The sequence below is a fragment of the Phoxinus phoxinus genome, assembly GCF_949152265.1.
Source record: "Phoxinus phoxinus genome assembly, chromosome: 22".
In the NCBI taxonomy this organism is placed as follows: Eukaryota; Metazoa; Chordata; class Actinopteri; order Cypriniformes; family Leuciscidae; genus Phoxinus; species Phoxinus phoxinus.
The window spans coordinates 13,014,999-13,033,292 of NC_136897.1; the positions used below are offsets into that span (position 1 = coordinate 13,014,999).

General features: G+C 37.5%; 2 protein-coding genes and 1 long non-coding RNA gene across 10 annotated transcripts in view; 2 read left to right on the forward strand and 1 right to left on the reverse strand.

Annotated features, from left to right (window-relative positions):
* Nucleotides 1–4,852, forward strand: part of mcf2l2 (MCF.2 cell line derived transforming sequence-like 2) — an 81,827-nt gene extending 76,975 nt beyond the window's left edge. The window contains 2 exon segments of the mRNA XM_079597206.1: nt 1,586–1,680; nt 3,594–4,852. Coding sequence (XP_079453332.1) covers nt 1,586–1,680; nt 3,594–3,658 — 160 coding nt within the window. The 3' untranslated portion in view covers nt 3,659–4,852.
* LOC306990423 overlaps nt 1–18,294 on the reverse strand; it is a 598,642-nt gene that overhangs the window by 27,956 nt on the left and 552,392 nt on the right. The gene's annotated exons all lie outside the window — the stretch shown is intronic.
* The window catches only part of ect2 (epithelial cell transforming 2), a 33,816-nt gene continuing 22,175 nt past the window's right edge, over nt 6,654–18,294 (forward strand). For 3 of the 8 annotated variants that reach the window (XM_079597214.1, XM_079597216.1, XM_079597220.1), the window contains exons 1-8: nt 6,686–7,019; nt 7,518–7,699; nt 7,856–7,935; nt 10,486–10,581; nt 13,090–13,272; nt 15,648–15,737; nt 15,818–15,928; nt 17,531–17,604. In XM_079597214.1, coding sequence (XP_079453340.1) covers nt 7,567–7,699; nt 7,856–7,935; nt 10,486–10,581; nt 13,090–13,272; nt 15,648–15,737; nt 15,818–15,928; nt 17,531–17,604 — 767 coding nt within the window. In that variant the 5' untranslated portion in view covers nt 6,686–7,019; nt 7,518–7,566. Of the gene's footprint in view, nt 7,020–7,517; nt 7,700–7,855; nt 7,936–10,485; nt 10,582–13,089; nt 13,273–15,647; nt 15,738–15,817; nt 15,929–17,530; nt 17,605–18,294 lie in introns of all 8 variants that reach the window. The other 5 variants (XM_079597217.1, XM_079597218.1, XM_079597215.1 and 2 more) reach the window with 5 other exon arrangements.

Here is an 18,294-nt window from a genome sequence, read left to right on the forward strand (position 1 = left end):
ATGAAAAGATGAAAGAGAGGTTTCACAGGGTTCTAATACTTTTGGGGGTGCTAAATACCACCTAATCTAACATTTCTTCACTCAAATGAAAAAGCCAGCCATATTCTGCAGTATCTCATACATATTTAATCTTGAAAACTGTCTCCAGTCATTTTTCTACTTTGTAAAGTGTTTCAAAGTTTTCTTTGCTCACCAATCAACCCCTTCAAACCCTTCATAAGAAGTTTTCTAGGCTTTCATGGATGTGGATGTTTTGACATTGTGCAGAGTCAAGCTAAAGTTAAGGTAGCTTGAGCCGCATGATGCTAGAGTTTGCTCAGTTGTGTCAGGAGGAGTGTATGCGATACACAGCCAAGAAACTTGATGCGGTTGGGCTGTACTGTCTACATTGATATTGCTCGCCAATATCACAACATAATCCCAGTATCCAATGGCGTAACCAATAAAACTCAGTTTTAACCTACAAAATCATGTGCAACTTTCACAGTGTACTCTTATTAAACTTGACCCAAACAGGACATGTATTAATACATCCACTGTATTATCCATGTTGGTCCTGGAAAATGATTCAGATATGCACTGTAAAAAATTATATGATCAATACCTTATGACAACATATGTTTTTAACATATATAAACTTTTCAAGTGTTTTTAATGTTATACAAGATTCAACTCATTTTTTTAAAGTCAGTTTAATGTAATTTAAGTTGAAATTACTATTATTATTTTTTTACAGTGTGTTCTCCTGGAATCAGGGATTATATCGACAGTTATTTCAACCAACATACTTTTTTTCTCCAGTGCACTCAATGTACAAATTTGCTCACTCGTTTTCATTCTCATTTAAGTCGACTATTTTAGTGAAGTAATGTAGGAAATAGTGAATGAGGGTATAGGAGGTGATTTCGAAAACAGCTTTAGTTTTTAGATTTTCCTCCTATTTCAATTTTCCCATTACCATGTTCCTTTATGGGCTCCGTAAAAAATAATAAAGCCTAACTGAATAAATGTAGCTTAACCTATAAGTAAAACGGCCATAGGTGCACAACACAAAAATGTACAGAGCAAAACTGCAACTTAATTCACGAAACTGCTCCTGGCCACAAGGGGGCAGTGTCAACTTGGAAAATCAAGATTTTTCAGAACGTGCTACAATAAGTCAATGTTATATGATTTAAGTTAGCTAAATATACTTTTTAGATCAGACGTTTGTCCATTACAATACACTGTCCTGCTGGAAACACGTCGATCAGATTTGGATACTAATCTAGTAGTCACACTCTAAAAAATGCTGGGTTGTTTTAACCCAATTTTGGGTAAAATGTGGACAAATCCAAACGTTGGATCAAAAATGCAATTAAAAATGTTTAACCCAATGGCTGGGTTTGTCCAAATTTGACCCAAAATTGGGTTAAAACAACCCAACATCTTTTAGAGTGCATCTGCGTTTCTTGTGCTGTGGCTTAATTTTTGGCTTAGTACATTGTTTTGTATTGTGGGCCACCATATATAGGCTAACAGGTCCATCAAACCTCTTTCGTCGTTTGAATGCCGTTGAAGATGAACACTGTCTCTCATGTTCTAGGCTAGTCAAGAACCTTAGAACTCAGAAGACAGGACTGGTGCCACCCACTGTCCTGCAGTCCACAGCAGAAGAAGTAGACCTTTACAGTAACTCTGGTACCGCACACCAATCCCAGGAAGAGCGGCAGAAGGGCATGACTGACATCACCACTCTGGACACACTTAAGTTCAGACTGATGGTCACCATAAAATTCATTTAGCGCATACTTTATGAGGATTACATCTTTTATGGCGATGCATGCATTAGATGATGCACTTTGACCTCTCATGTCACTCAGTCCCTTCTCGCTCTACTACACATTTCTTACATGTGAATGCACACAAGACACCGTCGTGAAACACACGGGCTGTAATTTGAGATGTAGGTCAGTGGACGGCGAGACTGACGGAGGCACCTGTTTGCAGTCTGCTTTTTTTAAGAGGTGTGCATGACATCACCTCCACAGGCATGCACTTCATTCCATGAATCCTTGGCGTGCTCATAATGCCACTCTCGGTCTTGTCTGGCTGGTTTTCTCAGACTTTCGCTATACTAATAACAAGGCGCTGCATATTAAGCTTTGACTAAGAGCTGAGGCAGCTCTGGACTCAACTGTGAGGATGTTTGCCCCGTTAACACTGACCACAAAATATATACATACAGTAAACATACAGTAAAAGCTGTAATAATGTGAGATGATATTACAGTTTAAAATATCTTTTGTATTTTAATATATTTAGAATATATGGATTAAAAACTGTTGTGCTGCTTAATATTTTTCAGAATTGAAACTTTTTTTAAAAAGATTTTTTGATTAATTCATTTAAAAAGAAAACATTTACTTAATTTTTTTTTCCGTGACAATGTAAAAGTCTTTACTGTCACTTTTGGTCAATAAATTGTAAATTTCTGAATCAAGGTAATTATTTAGTTGAATCAAAGGTAATCATTTAGGATTATTTTTTTAAAAAGGTTTGGAAGCATAACTATTTTTAATGTTTTTAAAAGAAGTCTCTCATGCACATCAAGCCTGCATTTATGTATTAAAAAATACAGAAATAAAGAACAGTACTATTGTGAAATATTATTACAATTTAATAATAATATTTTACTTCCGTGATGCAAAACTGAATTGTCAGCGTAATTACTCCAGTCTTCAGTGTCACATGATCCTTCAGAAATCATTTGAATATGCTAATTTAACACTCAGTTATTATCAATGTTGGAAACAGCTGCACTGCACAATATTTTTTTGGAAGATGTGATACTTTTTTCAGGATTCATTGGTGAATAAAAAGTTAAAAAGAGCAGCATTTATTAATTATGATTTTTTTGTAACAATATAAATCTTTACTATCACCTTTTTATAATTTAACGCATTCTTGCTAAATAAAAGTATTCATCTATTTTTTTTAAAAAGGCAGAAAAAATAAAAACTGACCCCAAACATTTGAATGGTAGTGTATATTGTTACAAAAGATTTATTTTTTAAACAAATGCTTTTAAAACTTAGTATTCATCAAAGAATCCTGAAAAAAAGTATCGCAGGTTAAAAAATAAATAATAAAAAAGCAGCACAATTGCTTCCAACATTAATACATCAGCATATTAGAGTGATTTCTGAAGGATCATGTGACCCTGAAGACTGAACATTTCAGTCTTTGCATCAAATCCTTATCCAATAGATTCATCCTTATAGTTGAGCCCTGCAGCCGTTTAGAGCTCATTCAGAATATACTGAAGTGTTTTTATGTTTTTCATGTTGCGCTTCAAGCTTCTGCACCTGTGTTGACCATAGAGGAACAAAACTCCCTCATCCCATTTCAAAAGACGTAAAGCACAGTAATTACTTTGAAGGTTTGCGTCTTTGTCGTGTCTTTTCTGCTTTCCTGTTTGTGTGGATCTTGTCCTTGCTATGATCGAGTGCTGTTGCAAGGTCTGGTTTTGTTTGCCACCTGTTTCCTGTTGCTCGGAATGAAAAGACGGCACGTCACGTAACTAATCTTCTCTTTTTTTTATTTCATTTCAGATATTTTCAGTGACCTCTGCACCGCCGCCCTTACCAACACAGAGGACGCGGACGACACATGCTGAACGTCCCGCTCAGGACAGCAGATTTGCATGCTGGACGTCCCGCGATGTGTCCTCGCTTTCCCCATGCTTACACGTCATGCTCGACAACAGCTTTTTTGTAATACTACACAGACATCTGCTCCGCTGAAGGAATAGATCAAGTCTGCTGCTATACGAGCGTTCTGATGACACTGACCAATCAGAACAGATTCCGGTCTTTTCTGGCCTTCTCCATGCAGCGCTGACGTCACTTTGACAACATTCTGCAGTCGCGAGTCATAAATTCAGCATGCAGCCTTCGTGCGTTCACTCTGCTGTGCCTTAGCAGCAAATGCGGGGGTATTTAAAGAGACATATTTGGATATAACCGCAAAGGACCTCTGTGAACACCGGGCGTTGTGCGAAAACACTGAGAGAAAGAGACTCGAGACCGTTCCGTCCTGCTGAAACTTCCACTGAAATGCTGACTTGATTTGTTTTGTTGTTTATGAGACTGCTGGTCAGAAACACAGCACTTTTGATGAATTAAATGTACAATATTTATACTCTCTTTTATATTCTGACAGGAAAGTTGCATAAGCCATCTGTAAAGCTTCGTTGCTCTGCTGTTTGGAAAGCTGACATATCTGTAATCCTCCTCAAATGTTTGCCTCTATACGTGATACATTCATCTCTATCATGGTCTGGTTGTAAATAATCTCGAAATGTAGGAAAAATGTGTAACATTTACAGATTTTTTTTATATATATTTCAGAAAATGATTGTTGTAGCATAAATATTCCAGCTTTGCTGTTTATTTTACAGTACTGCGCATGAATGTTGTCCGATTGTGCTCAAAAGTAACCGAATCCAATACAGAAATCTGATGTACTGTATCCTTCCTGAACCGGGCCGCAGTTTGACAGTGAATGTAGTAATGATGCCAAATGTTTCGTCTCATAACCGTAAATATCCACATATGATTGCGATTTAAATGCAGTTTGATTGCTTTCTGATATCTATCTGATCTTATTGAGTTGCTTTATTCGTTTGAATGTAAATATCTAAGCACAAAGATTTGATATTGAATGCCGATGTAATTCTTGGTATCATCATTCTGTGCATACATATGTGAATATTTTGCTTTTCACAGCTTCCCTATGGACAATATTACTATGTATTACATGACTCTGTAGATTTTCATATGCATAATGAAATACATTCATTGCAAAACCATATGACTTTTCATACGGAGACTATGGAGCCTCAACCGAAGTTTGTGATTAAAATGTGATAAAATGAACAAAATCTTCTCCGCGGATCCACTTGAGAACCTTCAGGAACTTCTGGTTGAGAACTGTGTTCCATTAGGCTGTTTTTTGGTTTGTAATTGGAAGCTTTGAGAGTGTGCGACAGAGAAGAGCCAGTCTGAGAGAAGGACAGCGAGGAGAGAGAGGGACAGGCAAGATTCACTTGGCTTTGTTCTACAGAGAATGCTTTCAAACTCCCCAAAAACTCCTGAGGGGCGGCAGGAGAGAGTGGAGAGAGCGGGACACAAAGACCCTGAGAGATGTGACAAGCATTGAAACCGAGTAAAAAAAAGTGCACTCCAGCAGCCTTCACTTTGGCTTCAGGTGTCTAAAGATTTTGAAGACACCTGGCAGTCTATTTATCAGGAGTCGTTCCTGCCCGAAACCAGGCCAGGCCGGGCAGGAGAAAGAATGAGACTTCTGTCAGCAGGAAAGCGGATGAGCGGAGGGCATTTCAAAGGCTGATAATTGGGCAAGATCACACCAGGACAGTGCAGGAGGATAGGTTTTAATCTTTCGGACAAAAGAGTTCACATTTGAGATGTGAGTGAATGCTAAGGTAATAAACTATACATTTCATAATTTAATCGTGCATTCATTTGTTTTCATACGTGGTCTTTCTTTAGTTTGATTCAACTAAAAATTTACTATACCGTATTTTTCATTAAAATACTATTGTTACTACAGTTGTATTTGCTATAAACTACAGTAGGCTAAAAATAATAATATGGGATTTCCAGTGCAGGATGCATATTTTTTTTATAATATAATATAGGTAACACTTTATTTTGAATGTCCAATTTAGACATTCTACTTGCAACTATATGTCAACTAACTGTCATTAGATGATTAGTAGACTATCTGCTAAAACTTTATTTTGATGCTCCCCAGTCCCAACAGACATTCAACTGATACGTAACTTGACAACTACAAGTCAACTTATTCTCCAAGCCACCTAATAGTCTACTGTCTACTAATACTCTAATATTACAGACAGTTAGTTGACATGTAGTTGAAAAGTTACTTATAGTTAGTAGAATGTCTTAAGTGGACTATCAAAATAAAGTGTAACCACTATTGAGGGAGACAAGTCCTGCCCAAATGTGCCCAATATTAGATATTCCTGATGCTGCTTTGCTGCACTCCATTATCATGCACTGCTCTGTTTGTTGTCAGGATGACAAAACATTATGAAAATATGCTATCATTAATAATTTACATGATTCATGTTAGGCTAATTTATAATGCACGTGTAATCTAATAACGAATGTGATGAGAGAAGAAATGTTCTGCTATAGACATAAATGTGTGCATTTTTTAAATAAAAATAAAATATCATTTGCAAATAGTTTCAATTGATTACTTTACAACTACAATTAGACCTAGTAGCCTAATATAATATATATTATAATACAGTTTCTACAATACCAAAGAAAATCCCACATGAAGATATTATATTATAAATGGATATCCTACAATAAATGTGTTATTTTGCCTGAGGCTAAACAATGATTTTCATTGTTCTATATTAATTAACATTGTCTTTTAGTTCGCTTTTTTTGGGTGTTTTTATGACTTAGATTGCAATTTTATCTTTACATCAGTATTTTGTGTTTTATTCATAATGTTAAATTATGTTAAATGTAAATGTTGTGTCATTCTATCACGGACGGAGCCGCAGCGTGCATCGCCGTTTGAATTCAAAAGCCAATCAGAGCAGAGGCGTCGCTTCAGAACTTCCGCCGAGCTCTTCACTCTCAGCCAATCGGCGTTGAGCTCTCATGTTTGCTTGCTTTTTTGAATTCAGAGAGAGATTTGAGCAGAAACCCACCTATCAAATGAGCGTATACAATGGGCTTAAAATTCCAACTAAACTTATTTTCGTAACTTAACCGTATTATTTCGCACTCGGGCAAACTCTACGTGTTATTGCGGCGACAGCGGTGTTTACGTTTGCAGGCGTTAGTTTTAATCAATAGTTTGGCTAACATAACCTCAGATTGCTCAGCTGGTTCGGCATCTAGCCGAACTCTCAGTGTTTCTTCATTCACCAGAACATTTTCCAGCACAAATCTGGTCTAGAGTTTTAAACGGTAAGTTTTCATTATACATTTGCTTAAAGCTAAACACAAGGCTCTGTTTAAGAAGAAACTCTTTTGTTTAGAAGTTAGCTAGCCACCCCTATGCTAGCGCATGTCATTGAAGTGCATTGCAGCTGCCAATCAGCTGTCATAGCGTTGCTCTCTAAAAAGCTGACAGATCTTTACAATATGTGAAACTTCATTACCTATCAAAATGTACACCCTAATGCAATGTTTTGTTACTCATTTGAGAGAATTAATCAACTGCAACAATTTTATTATTGTAATGCTGCATTCAGAATAACTCATTAGATTTATGCAGCTGGTGAGTTTAATTTTTGAGTTGATTTGCTTTTAAGAAGATTCATTTTAGTGTCACACACACACACATACATACATATATTGATTATCTTATCCCTTTATCCTTCATTCCCTCCTAGAACTCAATTGATTGTTTCTTATTTTTGTGCCTGTGCTGCCCTTGTTCACTACTTTCTCTCTGGCTTCCAGCTTTTGATATTCTGGACAGGACTGGGTCGCCACCCCTTGTCACAGCGCCATGGCTGACAGCAGCATAGTTACTTTAGGGCCGGGCCGCAGCCTGCTGGTGGACTCCTCCGTTTACGACTCCCGGATGGCCGAGACCACAAAGGAGCAATTTTTCTTCGGTCTACACGCAGACGAGACAGAGGGTAAGTGAACCGCCCTCCTTCTCGGTCAACCCTATATCATCTGACATTTCTGTAGTGTGGACCGTTTTGCTGCGCACAAACATAACAAGAGGTTATTTTCTCCCAGTCTATTTCCATAGAGATTCACCTTTGCCTGTGGTCTTTTCTCTTTTTCAGATGCACTGCCCAGAGTTGAGACCAGGGTGGTGTTGGTGGGGGAGGCCGGCAACATGGCAGAACTTGAGAAAGCCCTTCAGGTACCGTAGAAGAAGCTATTCATATAGACTGATTTTGCTATAGCCATATGGTTTTCACGGAGGCAAGAAGAGCTACATTAATGAGATGCATTACTTTAGAACCGTCAGTTCAGTGTGAGCTCTGCTGGAGAAAATAACTTTTTGAAAATCTTCTAATCTGATTAATCAGTTCGTTAACAGGAAGTCATTTTGTGTTGGCCAGCTTAGTGCCCAGTACTGTGCATGAAGGATAAACATTAAATTCTTCCGTTTGCCAGGCTGAAACATTTTTTAAATATATATTTTAGGGTCATTACCGTACATTATAAATGTCTTTTTTTTGTCAGCTTGGATTGTGTCCTTGCTGAATAAAAGTATGAATCATTTCTTTAAAAAAAAATGTTTATCCTTGGTGACTTGAAACTTTTTTTTTTGCACATTGTAATAGTAGTGACATAAAGAAAATATTTTGAATACAAATATATTCATTTGTAAAAATCTATGAAAATTTAATTGTTTTGCTACTTTATAAATTTATTTATATATTCATTCATCTATATATTTTTATGTGTTATGTCAAATGGTGTAGGTCATTGTGTTACTTTCAGCCTCTTATACAAGAAGACAAAAATGAGTGTTGCCACATGGAATTCTGGAGAAACACTACTAGATCCTAGATTAACAATTGGTACATTTTCTAATGAGATCAAACTGTAAGGATTAGTTCAATTATTTGGGAAATTAATCTTGATGATTTACTCACCCCCATGTCATCCAAGATGTTCATGTCTTTCTTCAGTCGAAAAGAAATTAAGGTTTTTGAGGCTCCATATAGTTGTTCTTCAAGGGAGACCAACGGGTTGAAGGTCCAAACTGCAGTTTCAAAGGGCACTACATGATCCCAGTCGAGAAATAAGTGTCTTATCTAGCGAAACGATCAGTAATTAAAGCTGAAGTCGGCAAGATTTTTTAGCACATTCACTGAATTCGACACTATGCTCTGACAGAACAACATAAATCAGCTGATTTTAGAAAAAAAACCCCGCGCTTCTACCTCCACCTAGAGCCTGTTATTTGTTTTGCAAAAGTCCACCGCTCCCGATTCTTCTGGTCCAATCAGCGCAGGGCTGTGTGAGATCTGACTGTCGATCACAGTTTGTGCACACGACACAGATCCCCCCTCGCGCACGTTACAATATCACATGCACACGCCTGAAGTTCGCAGGTGTGTTGGATTGTACGAAGCGTGATGGCGGAGAGAAAAAGTGAACACACTGACGAGCTCGCGAACTCGATGGGAGGTACTCTGTGGTAGTGGGGGAGGGGCATGAGAGTTGTAAACATTAAACATTTTGGCTAAGTCCCCTCAAACTGCCAGACTTGCCGACTGCAGCTTTAAAAAAAAAACATTTCTATACTTTAACCACAAATGCTCGTCTTGCACTAGCTCTGCGATTCACGTCCACGACTTCACCCATTACGCTGTCACATTGGAAAGGTCACGCGTGATGTAGGTGGAAGTACCGACCCAGTGTTTACAACGTGAACATGCAAAGACTAGGTCAAACGCCCTTTAAAAAGGTATAAAGCAATGATGTCGGATGATTTTGATTTCCAACGTGATTAAACACAATGTATGGCGCATCGCAGAGCTAGTGCTAGACGAGCATTTGTGGTTAAAGTATATCATATATATAATTTTTTTTTTTAGAAAATGAATGATCGTTTCGCTAGATAAGACACTTATTTCTCGGCTGGGATCATGTAGTGCCCTTTGAAACTGCAGTTTGGACCTTCAACCCATTGGTCCCCGCCCCAGTTGAAGTCCACTATATAGAGAAAAATCCTGAAATGTTTTCCTCAAAAACCTAATTTCTTTTTCGACTGAAGAAAGACATGAACATCTTGGGGTGAGTAAATCATCAGGAAATTTTAATTTTGGAGTGACCTAATCCTTTTAGTTGAAACGGTAGTAGACATTTTATAGCCTAAGTCTTTGTTTTGAATCATGCAATGTCTGTTTGAGCCCAGGACAGATGCAAAATGTAGTTACATTTTCAGTAGTTTGTACGGCACCTTTTGAGGACGGTGTTTTTTTCTGATTCGATGCTGATGAACATTACTCAGCATTCTTATACTGAGATGTGGTATGTGGCGGTTGGGAGTTGACAGACGAAAGGGCATGAGTGTTATGAATGTCATTTGCTCTGACAGTTTGTGTTTGGAGGGTCAATGATGGGACATTTAGGCTCAGAGCTTGATAAATGATAAAGCTGGAATATGTGGATTCAGGATGAAATCATCTTATCTAGTGCATGGGGGAGGATGGGGATGTTCCTGAAATTCTCCTTTCTTTGCCCTTGACATGATGTGAGAGGACTTCAGATAGCTGCTTCTTTTAGTAATCTATTCTCCCTGCAACTTATTAACGTAGCAGAACTTCCTCCTGGACTTTGCTTGACATTTGTTTGAAGTTCTCATCTCGATTCTGACAAGGTTGTAAGACCCTCCTGCCTGGGAAATTTATCAGCTTTGGGTTGCCAGGTTGACGTCAATTCTTCATTTTTACAGGCCATCACAATAATGGAAGTCCCGGTGGTAAAGATTAAAGAAGGGCAGCCGGGCACAGAGGCGCGTGAGAAATTGATAAAATCTATAGTCAATATGGTACGTCTCGGGATTCAGAATCTTTGCATGCTTGAGAGCACTGGGAGATTTGCAGCATGGGGATTCGGTGGGGCACTGCGCTGTCTAATGTCGAACTCACTCACACGGTGATCTGGACTAAGTTCTAACAATGTGATCTAACAACTTGTCCTGTGTTTGTCCAACAGGTGGTCTTTAATCCATAATTAAGAATTAACTCAATCAATTGTGTAATCAACCCCTTTTCGTGATTAAGCCCTTTTTAGTGTCATTTAATTGTTTCTTTTAATCTTTTGTTTTTACATGCAGGTAAGAATAATCTTTTCTGAAAGTAAATCCCAAAAGACAAGAATAATGGAAGTTTCTGAACTAACAGACCTCCTTTCAGTTCCCTTTAAACATGTGAGGTGCTGTTTACCCCGGACATATGCTTTTGCACTGTGTGCACATCATTATTATTATTATGATTAATTTGTACAGATTTTAAATACTTTTAAACGTATACATTATATATTTTATATATTAGGGGTGTAACAATACCCTCATGTCACGATTCGATACATATACTGAACTCATGCATTTGTGTATAGAGATATATTGTGACACCCCTAATAAATATATATATATATATATATATAGATGTGAATTTCTTCCAAAAATGCCATTCGCGGAGCAAAAGTTGAATATCTTTAAAGGGGTCATGACATGGTTTTTTTTATTTTATTATTATGTTCCCTTAGGTGCAATTATAGTATTACTATAGTTTTTTTTACAAAAAACTTTTAAAATGTAGTGATTTATGACCTTTTCCCACCCGGTTTCTCATCCTCTGATTCAAACAGTCTGTTTTGGGGGTGTTTCCCCTTTAAGAGTTCAGTGTTAACGCCCACTGTTATGATTGGCTAACGTCAGTGCCTATGCATCGATTATTAACGCCCCCAGCCAGAACATTTGCGGATTCTGCGTATTTAAAAAGTAGTTTAAAGTTTTAAATGCATTACTTACAGTTTGCGTCGTCGTTGTTGAGCCCAGAATATTCGGCACGGACTTATCTTTGAGCAACAGTTTTCTGGCAAAGCCAGCATCATTTTGGGATTTGTTCTCAAAACAGTCATCCTTCAAATGTATTGAACAAACGCTTAAACTAACACTGCCGTGATTGAGACGTCCGCAAAAAATAAAGTGCATCCATTTTTCCCTGACGACTGGATCTTTCGCAGCGTATTCAAAGATGTTGTTTGTCCACAGCCAGGAACAGCACATCTGCGTGGCATCGTAATTTCCCTGTACACAGACCCACTCGCTGTCCGTCGACTGAACGCTTGTGAGGCGCGCGGGCGCGACAATGATACGAAATGAGCGTAGTTGCCTTGCGCTTAAAGCGGAGTTGTCTTGCGCTGGAGGCGGTCATTATGCAAACGCTGGTACGTCACTTCGTACCGTGACGTCACTTCTTACCATGGATCCAGAACGAGCTGTATTTAGAGCTTGATTAAATAAATGATTCGTTTATAATGGGGAGGAAGTCTTAAGCTATGAAACTTGCAGGACGTTTTAATGGTACAAAGACCTCTTATATACCAAAAGATCAAGGCACATTTGGTTTCTCATGTCATGACCCATTTAAAAAAACGATAAACAAAAAAACAACACACATTCTCACAATGACAGAAAGGGAGGCCAATTTCATCTTTAGCGATTTGTCATCAAACAAACTGTTTATTAATTGAACAAGTAACATGTTCTCTTTTTTCTTTTTTTTACATAGTAGGCCTATGGTAGGCTAATTGAAAGAAGAAAAAACAATAAGCACGACAGTCCGTTTGTGCATCGCCAAACCAGATGCTCGTTAGATAAAAAAATAAAATAAATGCGGTATATGATTTAATGCGGACCTGCCTTGTTACTGGCAATAGCCTTTTTAAGCAAATTAGTTTCAATCAAACTATTCATAGCCTAACGCTTAATAGGCACCCCTATTAAAACGCTTTAATTAAAAAAAATGTGTGTTCTTGGAGGAGACACGAGCGTAACGTTCAGCCGCGGAGAACACCCGCTCGAATGGCATCCCTAATATACAGTATAAATTAGTACTACTATTTAGTGTAGTATTATATTAGTTATTACTATTAATTTGTACATTTATAGAACATTAGAAGTGAAGTATTAAATATTACACATTTTAATTGAGTGCATGATAATGGAAAAAATACAGCTTAAAAACAGGCATAAATGAGCAAATATCCTATATTGGCGATGACATCAGAAAAATGCATGTTTTCACTGTTCCGTCTAGCTGTCCAGTGTGAACCGTCCTTGACACTTGTTTTCGTGTCCCTAAATCTACATGTGACAAATGACTGCTGTCTTTCTCCAATGTGTCATCTGTCAGAACACTTTAACATCTTTAGATCCCTTATACTAAGGAGATATCTCTTTGCTTTTGAGGACATGCTAACTAATGTGTTTGTTGATATTGTTTTGTGTCATTTTTATTTCAGTTCTGAATTTTCCTCTTCATCCCATTAGGATATAAACACCCGCTGCATCAAGACTGACAATGTCAGAGATTTTGGTGACGGCGAGAATTGCGAGTTCGAGACTGTGTTTGTGTTGAAAGACTTCCAGGCTCCCGAATACAGCTTCCTGTACAAGAACGACAGCCGTATCCTGGGGCCTCCTGCCGTGATGCACTGCGCCAGCAAGGGAGAGGTAAGACCCTGAAATAAAACAACACAAGCACCCACAGGATCGCAGCCATCTACTTGGTTTTTTCCTCCCTGAGGTGGTGAAATAGTTTGATGCTAGTAGCATCTGCTTGCCGTCATGGGTTGAGTAAAAGCCTGTTGAAATAAAGTTGTTCTTCCAACTGAAACGGATTCGTAAGCAGCTTTGATTGCTTCTGTATAGCCTGAAAAATGTTGCTGGCTTATCTGAGTGTACGCAGGAGTGTCTGCTCGACTCCTCCAGATATTCCAGAGCAAAACGAACACTTGGCTGACTAGCGATCGGTACCGGACAGAAAGATTAAGTCTGAAGAACACTAGAATATAGATACGACTGCAACATTCCAGTGAGAAATGAGGGCTTGTCTTATTGCTGTTAAATCTTGTGGTACACAGCTTATCTGCCACAGTACACACTCCATAGTCTTAACACCTGAGCGTTCACACAGAAATGTATAATAAATGTAAATAAAATGAATAACATTTCAAATGTATTGTGAGTTATACACATAACAATAGTACATAATAGTAAATAATTATTAGAACTTATATAAAAAAAAAAAAAAAAAAATATTTTTTAAAATGTATATAATTTTAATTAAAAATATGTAATATATATATATATATAGTGGTGTTTTTTATTACAATTTTTTTATTTTATATTTTAATACACATACGTACATGCATACATGTGGTGTTTTTATCATTTTAAAGGAATTATATTTATTTCTAATATATTTATTGCTATAATTATTATTATTGTTGTTTGAAATTTAAATAAAACAAAATAATAAAATATAAAAAATATATATATATCGTTTTTTATTTTTAGATATAATATATATAAAAAATATAATAAACGCAGTATATAAATAATTTTTTTTGTTTTATAATAAATTTTATTATTTGTATAATAATGCTATTTACTATAATTTTTACATTTAAAATATTTATATATTTAATTATATTATTTAAGTACTTCATTATTATTTACTATTAATACACCGATGAGCCAAAACAGAATGACCACTTGCATAATATGCTGTTGGTCCTGCGAGTGCTGCCAAAACAGTGCCGACCTCCCGAGGCATGGACTCTGAAGATCTCTTGTATCTGGCAGTAAGACAAGCAGCAGATTCTTCAAGTCACAAACACACAAATGTGTGCATTATCCTGCTGAAAGAGACCACTTCCTCCAGGGAACACCATTGTCATTAGGTGGTGTTCAGCAATGTTTTGGTGGTGGCACGTCAAATGTACTGTATGTCCACATGAATAGCCGGACCCAGGGTTTCCCAGAAGAACATTGCACAGAGCATCACACTCCCTCAACCGGCTTGTCGTCATCCCACAGTGCATCCTGGTGCTAAATCGGTTCACACGTACATGGCTGTCCACGTGATGTAAAAGAGAACTGGATTCATTGAACTTCTTCCAGTGGTCTAAAAGTTCCAGTCCTGACACTCGAGTGCCCATTGTAGGCATTTTTAAAGGTGGACTGGGGTCATCATAGACAAAGAGGTCTGCTTGGCCTGCGGCTACACAGCACCATACGCAGAAGAATGTGATGCACTGTGTGACATCCCATACCCATCATTGAAATTTTGTGCCACAGTTATGACCTTTTGTTGGCTCGGACCAGACGGGAAAGCCTTTGTTGCCCTCATGCATCGATGAGCCTTGGGCGCCCAACGCTCTGTCGCCGGTTTGTTGTTTGTCCCTCCTCGGACCACTGTTGATCAATTCTTAACACTGCTGACCTGGAGCAACACACAAGGCTTGCCGTTTCAGAGATACTCTGACCCAGTCGGCTTGCCAGAACAATTTGGCCTTTGTCAAAGTCGCTCAGATCTTTATTCCTGCCCATTTCTCCTGCATCCAATACGTTGATTACGAAAACTGATCGTTTGCTTGCCATCTAATCTACCCAGACCTTATTATGTGATGATCAATGATATTCGCTTCACCTGTGGCTGTGACTGGTCATAATGCTTTGGCTCATCAATATTTAAGGGTCTGCTTAGAGCAGGGGTGTCCAAACTCTGTCCTGGAGGGCCACTGTCCTGGAGAGTTTAGCTCCAAATTGCCTTCACACACCTGCCTGCAAGTTTCTAGTATGCTTATTAGGACCTTGATTAGCTGGTTCAGGTGTGTTTAATTGGAGTTGGAGCTAAACTTTGCAGGACAGTTGCCCTCCAGGAGCAGGATTGGACACCCTTGGCTTAGAGGGAACGTTAGTTGTAATCAGTTTCTGCTATCTGTTCAGTCTGTTTTTCTTGTGCACCCTCAGATTTGTGCTTTTCTTTTATTCATATTAATGATGTATTCCATCTTTGTGATCCTCCATGCCTTCTTTCGCAGCCTCTGCCGTTCTCCTCCAGGCCTCTCTACTCTATGACCATGCTCAACTTGTCTCTCTGCTTCACCGGATTCCGTAAAAAAGAGGAAGTGGTGAGTTCTGCTTGTCTACTCAAAAACAGCCCATAAATTCACTGTCGGATTATTCGTCCCAATTAACTGTTTTTCTTCAGGTTACCCTGGTAAATCTCGTTCATCACATGGGGGGGACCATCCGAAAAGAGTTTGACAGCGCTAAAGTCTCACACCTCATCGCCCATTCAACCCATGGTGAAAAGTACAGGGTATTTATCCACCCCATTCGCACATACATGTATATCATCTTTCAGACCCATTGATTTTTGTCTATACTGAATCATCAGGGGAAAAAATATTTTCAGTTCTGAAATCCTTTGTTTGGGTCTGACTCACCCTGCTGCAATGACAGTATCAATGATTGCTGCCACAAATCATATACTTATCATATACCAATATAAAGATGAGGCATGGCTGTGTGTTCTACAGGAGAGTAATATATATGCATAAAATGTACACAATTAACAAATATGCAAAAAAGTATACATGCATTCAAAACACGGATGTACAAAATACTTTGATATTATGGATCATAATCATTTCAAGGAACCATTTTCACTACAGATTGAAATTTCTGATGTTTTTTTTTTTTAAGAAATGAATACTTTTATTCAGCAGGGATACATTAAATATATATTTAATACATAATAAACATACTTGTTTAAAAAAATACTCTATAAATATTCTATTTTGAACTCTTTTTTATATATATATATATATATATATATATATATATATATATATATAAAAAAAATGTATCATGGTTTTCACATAAAAAATATAAAGCTGCACAACTGTTTTCAACATTAATAATAAGAAAAGTTTGAGCATCAAATAAAGGATCATGTGACGGCAAAGGTGAATTTTCAGCAGACAATACTCCAGTCACATGATCATTTATTTGATGCTCAAACTTTTCTTATTATTAATGTTGAAAACAGTTGTGCAGCTTTATATTTTTTATGTGGAAACTATGATACATTTTTTAATATATAAAAAAGAGATCACATATGTATGCGTACATCAAATATATTAACGTAGAAAAGTTATTTTAAATTCTAATCATGTTTTCGAATATTAGTATATATATTATATATAATATTTATATATTAACATTTTGATTAAAAAAATGCAGCATTGGTGAGCATAAGATACTTTTTTCCATAAACGTACAGACTTTAAACTAGTGTAAATATCACATTTGGATCCACAAACATTCTGATTACACAGTCTATAGACGTGTTTTCTGTATGGTCCTAAACGCTACATAAAACAAAAAAACTTGATCACTTTATATGCCTGTCAGATGAGCTCTTCCTGTCTAAGTGTGTAGTTCTGGACCAGAATAATCAGCGTTATGGACTGAAAATCAGGTGATGTGATACTGGTTAAATTCGCTCTCACCTTCAAATCACAGAAACCTTTACAGTCTTGCAGTGTTTAGGAAAAGTCAATTACCCAGACTGTTAAACGCATTGCTCTTTATATCCTTTATTTCCTTATCATTAATCATATTTGAAGTCCTAAAAAATCAACCACAGTAAAGAGACTCTTGATGAATGTCTTTTTGTTCAGTGATGGCTCCTCCAGCTCCAGTTGTGCTTTCTGTAACGTGGTCTGCTGTTGACGTGTCTGTGTTATTTAGAGAGGGTTTGATTGAAACAGTTCTCATGTATCTCTTCTCACAGCGTGCTGAATTGGGCTGAATCATTCATTAGTCTCATGCATAATGCATCGAGCAGGCTATGGTGAGGGGATCTCTTCCGTCCTGATGCTATTAACGGCTTTCTTCTCTCTTTTTTTTTTTTAAGTTGGCAGTGTGCATGGGCACACCCATCCTCACCCCTGAGTGGATACGCAAGGCATGGGAGCACAGAGATGACATGTAAGATTGTGTGTGTGTCAGGCATACAACTAATCCCTGCGTCAATCCACTGTGTGGATATAGAGGAGTAAAAACTGAATGATGAAGCTGAAAAGTCCAGCCACTGGTGCGCAAACCAGACAGACCCTCCCTGCTTCCATATTTAAAATGGTTTCCACTGCAATTAGTTTTTGACATTTTCCACACATGTATTGACTGAGCATTGAACCTGACCTTTCACATTAATGACCTGCCACTCTGGGCTGGATGTTGAATCTAAGTTTTTTTTCTATTCTTTCTTCTCCATACCGTCCACTTTGCGCCTACAATACTTAATGGAAAGTCTTGAAAACCAATATTGAATCAAAATTGACCTTGTACTGTCTTAATACATGTGTCTGGCCTTGTGCAAAATGCATCAGTAAACGTTATTTAGAGGGGCATAATCTTTCATCAAAATATAATTTGCTCTTCCTTTGAAACGACATTCCTTTTTGAATGACGTTACATAAATTGTACAGGCTAGTAGTTAATGTTAGCCAAGAGTGCTCAAAGACAGTGGTTCTTAACCAGGGGGCCTCAGCAAACCTTTAGAGGGACCCCAATAAGTCTTAAAATTAACAATTTATTTTGCACTTTATTTATACCAATTTATACAGCACTTCTAGTATAAATGTCTGTAAACCTGAAAATATATCGCTTCCTGTAGAT